Source organism: Loxodonta africana, chromosome 19 (assembly GCF_030014295.1).
Source record: "Loxodonta africana isolate mLoxAfr1 chromosome 19, mLoxAfr1.hap2, whole genome shotgun sequence".
In the NCBI taxonomy this organism is placed as follows: Eukaryota; Metazoa; Chordata; class Mammalia; order Proboscidea; family Elephantidae; genus Loxodonta; species Loxodonta africana.
This window is the reverse complement of record NC_087360.1, coordinates 49,806,684-49,823,144: the sequence shown is the minus strand read 5'-3', so window position 1 is coordinate 49,823,144 and position 16,461 is coordinate 49,806,684. Positions and strand designations below refer to the sequence as shown.

General features: G+C 36.3%; 1 protein-coding gene across 1 annotated transcript in view; it reads left to right on the top strand.

Annotated features, from left to right (window-relative positions):
* The window catches only part of ADAM7 (ADAM metallopeptidase domain 7), a 78,760-nt gene that overhangs the window by 13,719 nt on the left and 48,580 nt on the right, over positions 1-16,461 (top strand). Inside the window, exons 4-8 of the mRNA XM_023551005.2 lie at positions 5,645-5,723; positions 7,089-7,165; positions 8,513-8,705; positions 10,005-10,058; positions 13,846-13,917. Coding sequence (XP_023406773.1) covers positions 5,645-5,723; positions 7,089-7,165; positions 8,513-8,705; positions 10,005-10,058; positions 13,846-13,917 — 475 coding nt within the window. The remainder of the gene's footprint in view (positions 1-5,644; positions 5,724-7,088; positions 7,166-8,512; positions 8,706-10,004; positions 10,059-13,845; positions 13,918-16,461) is intronic.

The window sequence follows — 16,461 nt, the reverse complement described above, 5'->3', positions numbered from 1 at the left end:
GATGTTATTTCTTTAAGAAGAAAGTGGGAGGCCTTACTCTACCTGATTTCAGAACCCATTATACAGCCACAGTAGTCAAAACAGCCTGGTACTGGTAGAACAACAGGCACATAGACCAATGGAACAGAATTGAGAACTCAGATATAAATCCATCCACATATGAGCAGCTGATATTTGACAAAGGACCAGTGTCAATTAACTGGGGAAAAGATAGCCTTTTTAACAAATGGTGCTGGCATAACTGGATATCCATTTGCAAAAAAATGAAACAGGACCCATACCTCACACCATGCACAAAAACTAACTCCAAGTGGATCAAAGACCTAAACATAAAGACTAAAATGATAAAGATCATGGAAGAAAAAATAGGGACAACCTTAGGAGCCCTAATACAAGGCATAAACAGAATACAAAACATTACCAAAAATGACGAAGAGAAACCAGATAACTGGGAGCTCCTAAAAATCAAACACCTATGCTCATCTAAAGACTTCACCTAAAGGGTAAAAAGACCACCTACAGACTGGGAAAGAATTTTCAGCTATGACATCTCCGACCAGCACCTGATCTCTAAAATCTATATGATTCTGTCAAAACTCAACCACAAAAAGACAAACAACCCAATCAAGAAGTGGGCAAAGACATGATAACTAAGAGCCCAAGAGACAGAAAGGGCCACATGAAGTAGAGACTTACATCATCCTGAGACCAGAAGAACTAGATGGTGCCTGGCTACAACCGATGACTGCCCTGGCAGGGAGCACATCAGAGAACCCCTGAGGGAGCAGGAGATCAGTGGGATGCAGACCCCAAATTCTCATAAAAAGACCAGACTTGATGGTCTGACTGAGACTAGAGGAATCCCGGCGGTCATGGTCCCCAAACCTTCTGTTGGCCCAGGACAGGAACCACTCCCGAAGACAACTCATCAGACATGAAAGGGACTGGATAGTGGGTAGGAGAGAGATGCTGATGAAGAGTGAGCTAATGATATCAGGTGGACACTTGAGACTGTGTTGGCATCTCCTGTCTGGAGGGGGGATGGGAGGATAGAGAGAGTTGGAAGCTGGCAAAATTGTCACAAAAGGAGAGACTGGAAGGGTTGACTCATTAGGGGGAGAGCAAGTGGGAGTATGGAGTAAGGTGTATATAAACTTATATGTGACAGTCTGACTTGATTTGTAAACATTTACTTGAAGCTCAATAAAAGTTAAAAAAAAAAAATTCAGGGTTTGCAATGAAGAAAAGCATTCAGGATAAACATCCTTTGTAATCTCAAGGAACCAAAGGCAAAGCCAGAGTATGATGCCGGAGGACAACATAACCAGATACACAGAGTAAGACATAGTCTGGAAAAGGTACTTGAGAATGAAATGTTGGAAATCAAATTTGATTTTTACCAAAGAACTCATCACATTAGCCACAGTAGTTATGGACTATAAAGTTCTCACAAATACCAAAACAGCAAGTATTGAACCAGCCTAGTTTGACCTTGGCTGGGAAATTCTCACCTGTGTATGTGCAGGTCTGGGACACCATTCCTCGCCGACACTTCTTATTCTCTAACTTTTTAATTCAAACATCCTAGTGGTTATGAAGTAGCATTTCACTGTGACTTTGATTTGCACTTTTTTTAAAGACTGGAGCCCTGGTACTGTACTGGTTAAGAACTTGGCAGCTAATCAAAAGGTCAGCAGCTCAAATTCACCAGCCTTTCCTTGGAAACCCTATGGCACTGTTCTACTATGGGGTCCTATAGGGTTGCTATAAGTCAGAATCGAATCGATGGCACCTAACAACAACAACAAAGACTAATGAGGTTGAGCATTATTTGTGTACTTATTGGCCCTTTGAATGTCTTCACTGGAGAAACGTCCATTCCAGCCCTTTGCCCAGTTTTTTCTTTGGTTATTTGTCTTAGGGGGCTTGCCATGAGTCCTTATGATAATAAGCTGACTGAGCAATCATAAAGGAATTGCTGGAAGGCCAAGACGCTTGACTTCCTTGAGAGGGACAGAGTGATCCTTCCCCAAACGGACAGACCCACACAGTGGACTCCACCATCTGCTCTCTGGACCTAGCATGGAATGGGGTTGAGGGGGTGGATATGTAGCATGTGACTGCCCCAGAAATGAGCACAGTGCTTCCTAACTGTTCTCCCAACAAGGGGCTCTGTTATTTAACCCATCCCGTCCTCGCTGCCCTCTGCCAAGAAACTATGCACTCAAGGATGTGGCCTAACAACAACAAATCACTTAATTTATTGTCCATATTTATTTCTCAAAGCCATGGTGAACTGCGGATTTGAACTTCTGGTCCGCTGATACCAACTGGACTCCTGAATCAAGTCGTGTGAGTAAAAGCAAACCTACATAAAGGTTCCTCGCCCTGGGGCTTTATCCTTGGTCGATATATCATTTCCTTAGTCTTTAGCTGCTGTCAAGTAGGCCCCTGACTCCGGGCAACCCCAGGCGCAACTGAAGGAAGTCCTGCCTGGTCCTGCTCCATCCCCATAATCAGCTTCGGCTCAAACCATTGTGATCCATGGAGTTTTCATTGGCTATCTTCAGATGTAGATCTCCAGGCCTGTTTCTCGTTCATCTTAGTCTGGAAGCTCTACTGAAACCTGTTCAGCATCATAGCAACATAAAGCCTCCATGGACAGACTGGCGGTGGCTGCATGAGGTGCCTCGATGGGAAGAAACCAGGTATCCTGCGTGGAAGGTGTCCTTTGAAATCAGTGCCCGATGCTCTCTGGGTGCAGTCCAGTGATGTGGAACAAAGCAAACAGCAACGCTTCTGCCGGGCATCAGCCCACTAACTCCTCACTCCAGCATCCACACCAATGGCATCACCACCCTCTACTGCCTCAGTCTGAACCCAACACCCCAGGTTCACAACGGGACCTCAAACTCACCGTCCTGGAAACTCCTTTCAATTTCATTACTCCATTTGAGGAACTCACTTCGGATTTTTGTAAATAGCCGGCTGTCATTCTCCCCTACTGATTCTTCTTGTACTGAAGCAAGAATGTCCTGATTAAATGCATTGATTTTCTGGCAAAAAAAAAGTTGATGCTATTTCTTTTTCTAATGTTTGACAGAATTCACAAATGAAACTATCTTGAAGGTGTTCGTGTGTATGTGGAGGGTGCAGAGGTTAATAACCAATTCAATTTCTTTTATAGATATTGGGTTATTCAGATTATCAATTTCATTTTCTGCCACTTTTAAATTGCATTGTTTTTAAGGAAAATGCTCATTTCGTCTAAGTTGTCAGATTTTTGACATAAAGCATTTGTCCTAGTTATCTAGTGCTACTATAACAGAATGGCTTTACCAAAGAGTGGATGGCTTTAACAAACAGAAATTTATTCTGTCACAGTTTAGAAGGCTGGAAGTCTGAATTTAGGGCACCAGCTTGGGGAAGGCTGCCTCTCTCTGTTGACTCTGGGGGAAGGTCCTTCTCTCCTGCCAACATCCATGGGCCCAGTGACCCTTGGAAATGTCCATGTATCTTGGTATTGAGCATCTCCTGTGCCGAGGAAGTTCTCTGCGCAGGAATTCCCAATCCAAAGAATGCACTCTGCTCCCAGCTCTTCTTTCTTGGTGGTAGTGAGGTCCCTCTCCTCTCTGCTCACGTCTCTCTCCTTTTATCTCTTGTAAGATAGAAGATGTGACTCTCTCATGGATTGAATTGTTTCTCCAAAAAATATCTATCAATTTGGTTAGGCCATGATTCTCAGTATTGTGTGGTTGTCCACCATTTTGTCTCTGATGAGATTTTCCTATGTGTTGTAAATCCTATTGCTAGATGTTCATGAGATGGATTAGTGGTAGTTATGTTGATGAGATCTACAAGATTAGATTGTGTCTTGAGCCAATCTCTTTTGAGAGATAAAAGAGAGAAGTGAGCCGAGAGACAGGGGGACCTCATACTACCAAGAAAGCAGCACTGGGAGCAGAGTGTGTCCTTTGGACCTGGGGTCTCTGTGCCTGAGAAGCTCCTCAACCAGCAGAAGATTGATGACAAGGACCTTTGTCCAGAGCCTGTGGAGATAGAAAGTCTTCCCTTGGAGCTGATGTCCTGAATTTGGACTTGTAGCCTACTAGACTGTGAGAGAATAAATTTCTCTTTGTTAAACCCATCTACTTGTGATATTTCTGTTATAGCAGCACTAGATAACTAAGACACCCTCTTTAAGATATACTTCACACTGATCTTGCCTCATTAATGTATAGTAATAAATGTATAGAGGTTAGGATTTATAACACATCACAAAATGGAGGATAATTACATCAGATCACAAAATGGAGGACAACCACACAATACAGGGAATCGTGGCCCAGCCAAGTTGACACATATTTTGGGGGAATGCAATTCATTCCATGACAGTGTTCAATATAATTCTCTTACTATTTTTTAAATTCTGGAGTATTGTAGTGATAATCCTTCTTTCATTCCTAATATTGGCAACTTAAAGTCTTCCTTTTTTTCTTGATCAGTCTAAAGGGGTTTGTCCATTTGTTGATCTTTTCAAATAACTAAAATTTGGCTTTATTAATTATTTTTTTCTATTATTTGTTTATTTCACTGATTCCTTAGTGTTTAAAGTATTTAAGCTATAATATTTCCTCTAAATATTGTATATTCATTACAACTCAGTTCAAAATATATTCAGATTCTTTGCCTAATGGATTATTTAGAAGAGTATTATTTAGTGTCCAATATTTGGGAGGTAGGTGTCTTTCTGTTATTCATTTCAAATTTAATTTCATTGTTGATAGAGTATACGCTTTGATGACGTCAGTTTTTTAAAAATTTATTTTGACTCATTTTGTGGTCAAAGATATGGTCAAACTTGGTGAATATAATACGTACACTTGAAAAAATGTGTATTTTGCAGTTTCTGGGTGTCGTGTTCTATAAATAACAATTAAATCAAGGTAGTTGATGGGATTTTTTAGATTTTCTGTTTTTACCGAGTTTTTTTTTTTGGGGGGGGTTGTATTTGTTTTATCAACTGGTGAGAGTATAAAAAATTATATGAAAATATTAGCAGTGGTTATATCTTAATGGTGGGATTCAGAATAATTTGTTCTGTATGTTCCTGTATTTTCTAAATTTGCTATAATTAATGCATACTGCTTTTATATAATAAATGTAACTGTGGGGTTAGTATATATAAATATATGTATATATTTCACAGATTTTTACATTAATTTTGGCAGTGAAGGCAAGAGACTTTTTTATTAATGAGGTTTTTGCTTTGTATTATTCTACTGAAGTTTTAAAGTCAGATACTCATATATTATGGGCATTTTATAAGCTTGAGCTTTAAAACAATTTAAATTACTAAGCAAGAGATTTTCGCTTAGATTCCACTTGATCTGAGTTCTTCCTAAAGCACTGTTTTGCTAAAATTGCTTGAATTTTTTTCTGCCTTTTCATAGTATTTATCAAACCATGAAATCTAGATAGGCTTTTCATATGAGTGAGTTTGTTTTTGCTTATCTATTTTTTGGAGAAGAGAACCTTGCTGAGATTTGAAAGCAGCCTGAAGGTGCCTCCTTTACATGACTGGTTTGACTGGTGAGCTTTGTAGAAGGAATAAATGTCACTACCTTTCTGTTTTCTTTTCCAGGGAGCTCCTAGCCTCAAATTACAGTGAAACCTACTCCTCTACAAAAGGAGAGGAGGTCACCAGGCATCCTCAGGTCATGGTATCCTATGGAAACTTCCTATTATTCTTTTCTGAAAATATTATTTCCTGGTTTGATTTTGAAACTGCACTCTAGCTTTGCAAGCAGCTTCAGGAAGCACTACATTAGAAAATGAGTCCTGAATTGATTATCCTAACTCAATAATCCTATAATAAAAGATGTGGTCCTTTGAGCCTAAAAGAAAGCTGATCACTGCTTAATAAGCAATTCAGTGATTGCTAATGTATTTTTATTTGGTAATGACTGGTGTTAATTCTGGGGGAAGGCTGAAGCAGGACATCAAAGAAGTACAAGGCTCACCGATGAGGCTGTATCACACTAAATAGATAAAACCTAAAGATATAAAACAATTAAAAAATCTTCCTCTAATTGACCCTTATTTTATTCATATCTCCTTGCCCAGTCCTTCTGATGCACCAGTATTGAAGCTCCTTCTTGATTCTTCAAATAAATCTTTGTTCATTTATCCCTTTCTAGTGGATACCAAACTGTCCAGTCAATTCCTACTCATAGGATACAGGGTCTATTTTTATACCTTCATTCCCCTTCCCAGGTCAAGCTTTCCGCACCCTTCTAATCAAAGCCAGTATTACTCTTTCTTATTAAAAGTATAGTTTTTAAATTTTATCTACTTAAGGCATCTGTCAACTTCTATAAATTCTAAGTCATTATGCAATCTTTATAAAATAGGACAGAAGGAAAACCAGGTAACTTGCCTTTAAGCAGAGGAAGGGGATTGGCCTGTGAAGGTCTGAGGTCCCTGGAGGACCTGGGAGGTGTAACAGATAGGCAGGAGTTAAAAAGATGGAAATGATAGAAAGAGTAATTACCTAATGGAATCACCATTGGCAAATTGCCAACTTGGAAATAATAAAGATACTGCTTGATTGAAGCAGAGAGAGACAGGATAGAAAGGTGCAAGGGGACATGGTTGAAGAGTGAGACCTAATTATAGAGATCATCAAGAATCTGGGCTTGATTTCACAGGCAGCTAGGAAAAATTGTAATATTAGCTCAGGAAGCTGAGTTTGATATAAAATTTTGGATGGATTAAAGAAATGATATTTCTAAGGAAAAGAGTCACATTTTTGAGCTTTATGGTTGTTAAATTCTAGAGTGAAGACTTCATATACTGAGCTACAAAAAGAAATCATGCAATTAAGATACAATGTTTCAAAAAGTATTCTAAAACAGTCAACTCTTTCCAAATAAATGAATACAATCAATGAATTAATGTAAATGAAATTCATCCAAATGAAATGCTGATGCACTCTGAACAGAAATATTTACCAACTAATACTTGTATTAATATTTAGATCATGTCAATATTTATACTTGTATTAATAGCCTCTTTATCCACTTTAGGATCATTGTTTTTACCAAGGATCCATCATACACGAATTAGATTCCGCTCTCAGTATCAGCACGTGTAATGGTCTGAGGTAATGGAGAGTCTTTCTATTTCCTTTATGAGTTTTTCTGTGGATTTTCAAAGACATTCACCTTACTTCTAACCTTTTATTAACACTTAACCCATTGCGGTTGAGTCGTTACAGATTCATAGTGACCCTGTAAGACAGAGATGCCCCATAGGATTTCTAAGGCTTTAATCTTTATGGAAGAAGACTGTCACAACTTTTTCCCATGGAGCAGCTGGTGGGTTCAAACTGCCAGCCTTTCTGTTAGCAACTGAGCTCTAAACCACTGCACCACCAGGGTAAATAGTAAATAGAAAAATTAATGGGAGAAGAAAAAGAAATGAGTATCAGCTCTGGCCCATTGATTTATGTTCTTGCTTGAGGGAAAGATGTCTAATAAACCACACTAAGTAAGAGGAGTTTTGTAGTACAGGACCGTAGGATTCAGAGTGAGAAGACTTCTAGAAATCATCTAGCCAGCGCTCTCATGTTATAGCCCAGGATACTGAAATCAGAGAATTGTTCCAGCATATACAATTTTCTTATGTTATAACTGAATCCAAAAACCAGGCCTCCTGTGTCTTCCAGTCTTGTGAATTTCCATTATGCAAAAGTGTTTCAAAGGTTTTTACTAAACCAGGCAACGTGTCCAGTCTCTGAAACTAAAAGATAAGAGACAAAATCTATAGTTCTCTATAGATCTTGGCCTCAAGGAGGAAGGAGGAAGACTTGGGGAGGCAAAGGGGAGAAGAAAAAGAAACTTCTGTCTGCCTTTATGATGGCTTCACTTGAGTAGTCCCGAATCTTTTAAGGAATGAGGACTCCTTTAATGACAAAACTACCCCATAATAGTATTTTTACTTTCATATTTTTAGTCTACAATTAATGTATTCACAAATTACCTGTGAGAACTCTGGTGGCCACTGGGGGTCCACATCCACAGGTCAGGAATTACCATTCTACCTATTTTTCAAAGTAGAGATTAGGCTATCTAACTTCTAAAAATCCAGAGGAGTTGACTCTTAGAAAAAGTTACTAATGGCATCAAAGGCCACATGTCATCACATTCTTTACCACCGAGAGCACCGGCTACATGCTAGTGAAGCTTTGGCCTGGTGTTTTCCCTTTCTTTTTTGAAATAGCATTTTGTTGTGTTGTCGGTGAAAGTTTACACAGCAAATTAGGTCCCCATTTGCCAGTTTCTACAGGAGTTGTTTGGTGACATGAGTTACATTTTTCACAACGTTTCAACATTCTCAGTAGTTGTGTTCTGGTTGTTCTGTAGTTTCCCTTTCTTGAAAAGGAAAATCAATAAGAAAGGATGAAGTAGTTACAGATCTTGAATATAATTTGGATTCTCGATTTCCACAGGGGATTCTTCAGAATACATGACCAAAGGTACCTCATTGAACCAGTGAAATACACAGATGAGGGTGAACATTTGGTCTTCAAATATAACCCGAAGGTGCAGTATGCTGCCAATTACTCCTGTGCAGAGCTCAATTTTACCAGGAAAACTGTTCCAAGCACCGATACCAAATCAACAGAAAACCATGAAATGGAAGTGAGTGTTTTACATTTAAATCGTATTTCCCCAGGCAAAATACCTGTTATGTCTTTTATGGTCTGGAGAGACAGAATATAAGCCCAGCTAATGAAGTATCCATGCTACTCTAAGTCTGACTCTATTTCTGAACCCTGAAAAGTCCATTTATTTTTTGTTTTTGTTATCTATGTAGAGAACATTCATTCTTACAGTAAATCTAAGTTTGGTCCACCAATATCAAGGAAAGGGGGCTTCTAAAATTCTACATACAGATTTACAGCTTTAAGGTCAAACTGGTTAGCAACAACAAGATGTGAAATGTTCTGAAACCTGTTCTAAATATTGCCCTCCCTTCTATGTTCCTGGGAGTTGGTGGTGGTGATGATAAACCATGTTCCTCTTTTCATCAAGCCAAATGTTCTAACTTGGTAAAGAGAATTAATGGCAATAACAAATTGAATTTCTGGTGTGGTGGTTGCACATGAGAGCTCTCTGAGTTATGTTTTCTATGCAACTACTTCATTTCTCCTTAAATCCCCACCAGATGTTAGCCTGTAAGGTCCATGACTCTTCATCCTCCTCCCAATGGCACAGTCCATATTCAGGACAGTGTCTGAAACATACCAGATGCTTAATGTATGTTTGTCGAATGAATAGATCCATGACGGAATGATTACTTACTCCACAAAACAATGACTTAATTCAAATCTTTGAGCAACATGCTTCTGATTTTTACTGAGAGAATATTAATCAATGCATGTACACTGAAAGCTAGAAACTTAAAGGAATTTCCTTGTGTTGGTGTTTTATAAAAATTAAAGGCCTATAATTTGCAACATTTATACACGTTGTCTTGGAATTGAGACTATTGTAATTAGGAGTGGGGAGGAAGGGGAAGAAGTAGAAGTGATGCAGGCAACCCCATTAGTCAGTTCTATGTTTTAGCTCTCAGGTATAGAGAGCGGCTTTTAACATGAGCTTCTGTTTAACTTAGTAAAAGAACTAAATGCTAAAAACCATATTCACAATTATTTATTACCTTTATCTTACCTGAAAGATTAAACAAAGAAAGAATAGTCACAGATGGGATGTTACCTCAGGTTTATTAAAATCTGGTGTAAAAGACCCCATCTTTTAATAACATAGTGAGTCTTACTTGGATAAATTCATAGAATTATTAGATATACTTTTGTATCTCACCTTCCTGTATCAATAACATTAATATTTCTTATTTTGAAATGGTATTTTTTTTTTTACTTAAACTGTTAAGATGATAAATGTTAATCATACTTCATTAAATTTTCCATAAATTTCCAGAGCACCCATAAAGAAAAACATATTGAACTGTTCATCGTTGCTGACTACAGCGTGGTGAGTTTTCAGATGAACATTTTGCTCTTCAGTCATCCTTAGGAAAATATAATTGTGATTCTAACAAAGAGGAACAGTATTCTAATGAGAGTTCCATCTAGGTTTCAGAGTTCTGTTTCTAGCTTCCCAAACAGACTTATACAAGTGAGTATTGAATTCTTTCGTGTTATGGCAAATGAAGCTGAAACAGAATCCCCCTCCCTACTATGAACGTATAAAAGTTCTGAACAAAATATAAAAATTGAAAATATGTTAACAATGTATAGATGAGGTCAAATGAAAACAAAAAATTCCCACGTGCTAAGAATGAAGGAGAAAAATCCTGTCAGAACGCAAGTAAAATTCTTAAAACTTGGTGGCCCACAATATATAGATTTCAGATATAGTACTTGGGAGTTGGGAGATTAAACTTCCTTAAGAACAAAAAATGGGACCTCAAGGCTCCACAAGGCTGAGATTTGGAAATAAGTCCTCTGCACGATGCCCAGAGCCAAAAAGGACTGCCCCAACCCTGAAAAAGGAGCTAGAAATTTCTGCCCACTAAAACTGCAAATGAGAAAGGAAATTTTCTGTCTGCCTGTAACCAGGGACAGGAAACATGTTACACATGGGAAAACAAAAAATCCTCAGCTCGTGCAATGCAAAGATGTGAGGCATGATCTTAAATATTTTTTGTGATGCAGAAATGCCAAGCAAAACTTTCAGCATAAAAACCTGGGAAACTGCTGCTGCTGTTGTTGTTGTTAGTTGCCATCACATCTAACTACTCTGACTAATGGGCATCCCATAATAACAAAACAAAACATTGCCTGGCCCTGTGTAATTTTCATAATCGGTATGTCTGTGTCCATTGTTGTGGCTATTGGGTCAACCCATTAAAAAAAAAAAAAAAGCCCTACAAACACTTTAACAATCCAAGATAAGACAAGGCACATAAGCAAGAGTCATACTGAAAAGGAGAATGTTGTTGTCAGTTCCAACTTGTAGTAACACTACAACAGAATGAAATACTGTCCAGTCCTAAGCCATCTTCAGAACCATTGCTGTATTTTAGCCCATTGTTGCAGCCACTGTGTCAATTCATCCTGTTGAGGGCCCTTCTCTTTTTCACTGACCCTCTACTTTACCAAGCATGATGTCCTTCTGGAAATCATCTACCATATTTTTTACACAAAGCACACCATCTGCATTTGTTTGTCAGCTGTGCCCTCTCCTATGAGGTATTTTCATAGGTGCTGCTATGCCTGTTTTTTTTTTTACATGTGGCTATGAAGAAAGATGAGCATTGCACACTTGCAAGGGTGCCTTGCAGGGGGAGGGTGCAGCTGGCAAACAAATTCAGAAGGTACACATTACTTGGGTAAAAAAATGGTAATGATATTTCAGATTGTTCTCTAAAATACAATTACATATTTCAAATTATTGAAAATTTAAAGATGAATAGAAATTACAATAAAAGAGCAAGAAAAACTGGAAAATGGACAGGTATACTTGAAAAATACCTACTTTACTATTTATAAAAGAAAAAAGTACATATACATGTTTATTAAGGATATGTATCTTTAAAAGATTCAGACATAATATTAGACACATAAAAAGAAAGAATTAGTGAATTGGAGAATGGAGGAGTTGGGAAAGTCACCATATAAGGGCCACAGACAAAAGAAGATTTGGGACAGATGGAAGGAAGATAAAAGACATGAGATGCAGAACAAAAAAAATCCATAATGAGAGAAAGTAGGTGATTGGATGAGGAATAAAAACTGAGAGACAAATACTGAGAATTTTCCAGGAATTGTTGTTAGTTGCTGTCAAGCTGATTTTGAGTCATGATGACCCCATGTGTGCGGAGTAGAACTGCTCCACAGGGTTTTTGAGGCTGTAATCTTTTGGAAGCAGATGGTCTGACCTGTCTTCCAAGACAACTCTAGGTGGGTTCAAATTCCCAAACTTTCAGCTACTAGTCAAATGCTTAACCATTTGCACTACCAAATGGAACAATGTTTTTCAGAAATTAAAGGATGATAAATAAACAAAACATAACATTGTAAAACACTTTCAGAATATCAAAGATAAAAACTAAAAATAAGCCTAAACAAAGAGATTAAGCAAGAATATTAAAGGCATTGGGAGAAAGAAATCATACTTAAAGAGTTTTTATGGCATTTAGAATTCTGGAGGAATGTAGATACACTAATAATTTTAAACGTATTAAACCAAGTATGATTGTTAAAATATTTATTGTTACCAATAAAAATGTAGTTATTAAAATGTATATTTCTCACAAGAATAAAGGGGAGTATAAGGGAATAAAGAGAACAAGACTAGTCCAATGGAAAGCAAGAAATGTAATGACTACATCCATCTGTTAGAAGACAGGAATTCTCAAACAGGATATAAAAAGTATTTGCACGACAAAGTTTATTCTGGTAATATGATTATACTTTGCTTTAACATTAATAATTTTTAAAAATCATATGATCATCTCAAACATCTCTCTATGTATAATATATAATTTTAATAAAATTGAACACTCATTCCTGATAAAAGCCCTTAACAAACAAAAAATGGAAGAAAATAAAGGATAGTTACTAAAATGCTAACCTATATAAACATTAAACTTCTGATAAAATATTACAAGCTTTCACTCTAAAACTGGAAATCAGATGCACACATTCATTGTCAACATGTTTTCTTTCAACATTTTTATTGGAATTGCTAGATCTATGTGCATTGAAAAGAAAGATGCTACACTGTTGCACATTTACAAATAAGACAAGCTACAATTAACCTATCAAAAACAATTTTGAAAAAGGAAATTAGTAAATTCTGAACATAAGAAAAATAGAAAGGCTTACATTAATATGTTTATGTGAACATGTTAATTAACTCAAAAAAATAATTAGAGAAGGTTTTCATAATAGCAAAGGCCAAGAAGAGGTCATCAAATTTAGTATTTTACCCAAACCAGGTAAATGTTTGTTTGGTGTGATTTTAGGTGCTTGAAACTGGACTTAAAACCCACTGCCATCAAGTTGATGGAGTGGTAACTAGAGGACAGGACGCTTGCTAGATTCAGGAAAGGCATGCTTAATTTTTTTTTTTTCCAATGAAGAAAGAAGGTTGATCAGTTGCATTTATCTCTATAGGATACCTTTTAATATCATAATATTATCAAGTCTAAATTTTTAATGCTGAGAACAAGGTCCTGACAGCACAAAAAGGAAATCTAGTTTGAGAAGAGAAAAAGACAAAAGAGACTGGAGCAGCCTTCTAAGAGAGAAGGGGGAGCCACGGTTTTCTGACCCTTTCCATCAGATCTCTGACTCCAGGTATTTTCCTGGTTATAGGTTCCTTAGTTTTTGATCACCACGGAAACAGGAGAGTGGATGAAATTGCTGTTCTTTTCAATATAATGATTGTTGAGGGGCACTGTTAAGTTTTGTTTCATCAAAGTGATAAAAATGGACTCTAAAGAACACTTATCAACTGGTTTAATAAATCGATGTAATGTAATGTAAAAGAAGGAAAAACAAGGTTAGAAAAAAAACCTAAACTAGTGTTAACCTTGTCTTTAGAAACTGCTGTATGTAGTTATTTTTTTTATCAGAGATTTATCTCTGCATAAATTTCCCAGCCGTTAAGCTAACAAGAAGGACACCTGTTTCTTCATTATGCCAATGAATTTTTTCTTTTGAAATATCTCATACTGGATGAAATATTATCTTGGGCTTTTATTCCATTCCTATCATTAATGAATTTTTTTATCTGATGTTTATATTTCTAGTATCACAGGAATAGTCATCCTCATGATAAACTAAGGAACCGAATTTTGGGAATGGTCAATTTTGTCAATATGGTAAGTTTTATAGAGTTTGAATCAAGCAAAAAATACAAATGGAAAGAAACTTTTAGGATAGATTTCTACTGGAGTTTTGTGGTAACTTTGATATGGAGGCAGCCCAAACAACAAAAATTCACCAGAAACTAAGTAGCAAAAGTTTCCTGAAATATTCATAGCAACAAATGAACCACAGCTCTGAAATTTTTGGTTTTCTAAGTAAATGCCATTAATATTTAAATAAGCTTAAAATATTGATCTCTAATAACAAAATTTATTTTAAAAATGTACAAGGAATTTGAACACCAATCATATAAAAACCAAATGCCATTACTTTAGGTCACTTCTTTACAGCCTTGCATAACAAAAATATTTTCAAGCTATACTTTTGCACAGCATTCAAGGTATACGTTTCAGAAAAATACACTAAAATGATTAATTTGGCTAATGCAGGATAAACTGAGATACTTTTAAAGAACAATATTGTGAATTGTATACATCTTTTTTATGCTGACTCCGAAGACACCCCAGCTCCATTACTAGGATAAAGAAGCACCTAGAAGAATATGTTATAAGGAATGGCCTCTCTAGGTCAGTGGTTATCCATTTACCAGTTGAAGGACGTTTGATCTGTTTCTAGCTTTTGACTATTATTAATAAAATTGCTTTAAACTTTGAAGCAATGTGCAAACAAAACTACTTTAAACATTTGAAGCAATGTGCAAAGTGTATGTACAAATTTCACTTATTTTGTGTAAACACATAAGAAGTGGGATTGCTGGGTTATATGGTAAATTAGCTGGTTCTCATGAATTTTGATATATTTTGTGTTACTTTTCATTCAGTTAAAAAATATTTCTAATGTTCCCTGTGACTTCCTCTTTGATTCATCTGTAATACATAAGGTGTTATTTAATTTTTTCATTCAGTTAAAAAATATTTCTAATGTTCCCTGTGACTTCCTCTTTGATTCATCTGTAATACATAAGGTGTTATTTAATTTACTAATACTTGGGGACTTTTCATATATATTTATGTTGTTGATTTTTAATTTTAATTTTATTAACATTAGAGAGTATAGTTTGTTTTATTTAAATTCTTTTATATTTGTTAAGGCTTGTTTTATGGCCCAGAATATGATCTATCATGGTGACTGTCCATGCATACTTGGGGAAAAAAAAACGAGTATTTCACTGTGATGGAGTGTTCTACGAATGTCAATTGTGTCAGATTGGTTGATAGTGATTTTCAGGACCTCTATCGACGGCACTAGGGTTATAGTTTTACTTCAAACTCTGGTGGCATAGTGGTTAAGTGCTACAGCTGCTAACCAAAAGATCAGCAGTTCAAATCCACCAGGTACTCCTTGGAAACTCTATTGGGCAGTTCTACCCTGTTCTTTAAGTTCGTTATGAGTCGGAATCGACTCGATAGCAATGGGTTTGTTTTCAGTGGGTTATAGTCTTACTGGCTTTTTGGCTACGTGTTCTTACAGTTCCTGAGAGAAGAATGTTGAAGTATCCAATTATAACTCTGGATTTGTCTGTTTCTCCTTTCGGTGCTGTTAGTTTCTACTTTATGTATTTTGAAGCTCTGTTGTTAGGTGAAAATATATTCATGTTGATATGTCTTCTTGATGAAGTGACACTTTATCATTGTGTAACATTCTTCTTGACCTGTGGAAATATTCTTTGTTCTAAAGTCTACCTTGTCTGATATTAATACAGCCACTTCAGTTTTCATTTCATTAGTATTTGCTTACTCATTAATTTTTAATTTATTTATGTCTTTATATTAAAAACGCATTTCTTATAGACAGCATTTTTTTTCTTTGCCCAATCTGATGATCTCTGTCCTTTAATTGGTGTTTTCAGGTGACTTAAATTTAATATAATTACCGATATGGTTGGATTAAAATCTGTCATTTTGCTGTTTTCTACTTGATCTATAAATTATTTGTTTATTTTATCCTTTGTTCTGCCTGCTTTAGGATTGTGTACTTTTTGTGATCCATTTTATCTCCAGCATCGTATTTTTACTTATACTTCTTTTAAAAAGACCTTTAGTGGCTACTGGTGGGTTTACAATATAAAACACAGTCTACCTTCAAATAATATTATATCACTAAACATCTAGCCAAAGAATTTAATAATAATATGTACTCCAATATGTCCCATCCACTCTATCTTCAAGAGCAAGTACAAATTGTACTGTTTTTGTTATAGACAGTCAATTATCTTTTAGAGCAACTAATAATTAGCAGTACAACCTTGAGTATATACCACCTGAATTTAGAGATCATTTCAAGAATAGATTTAACTCATTGAACACTACTGACTGAAGACCAGACGAATTGTGGGGTATCATCAAGGACATCATACATGAAGAAAGCAAGAGGTCATTTAAAAGACAGGGAAGAAAGAAAAGACCAAAATGGATGTCAGAAGAGAATTGGAAACTTGCTCTTGAAGATAGATAGAGTAGCTAAAGTGAACAGAAGAAATGATGAAGTAAAAGGGCTGAACAGAAGATTTCTAAGGGCAGCTTGAGAAGACAAAGTAA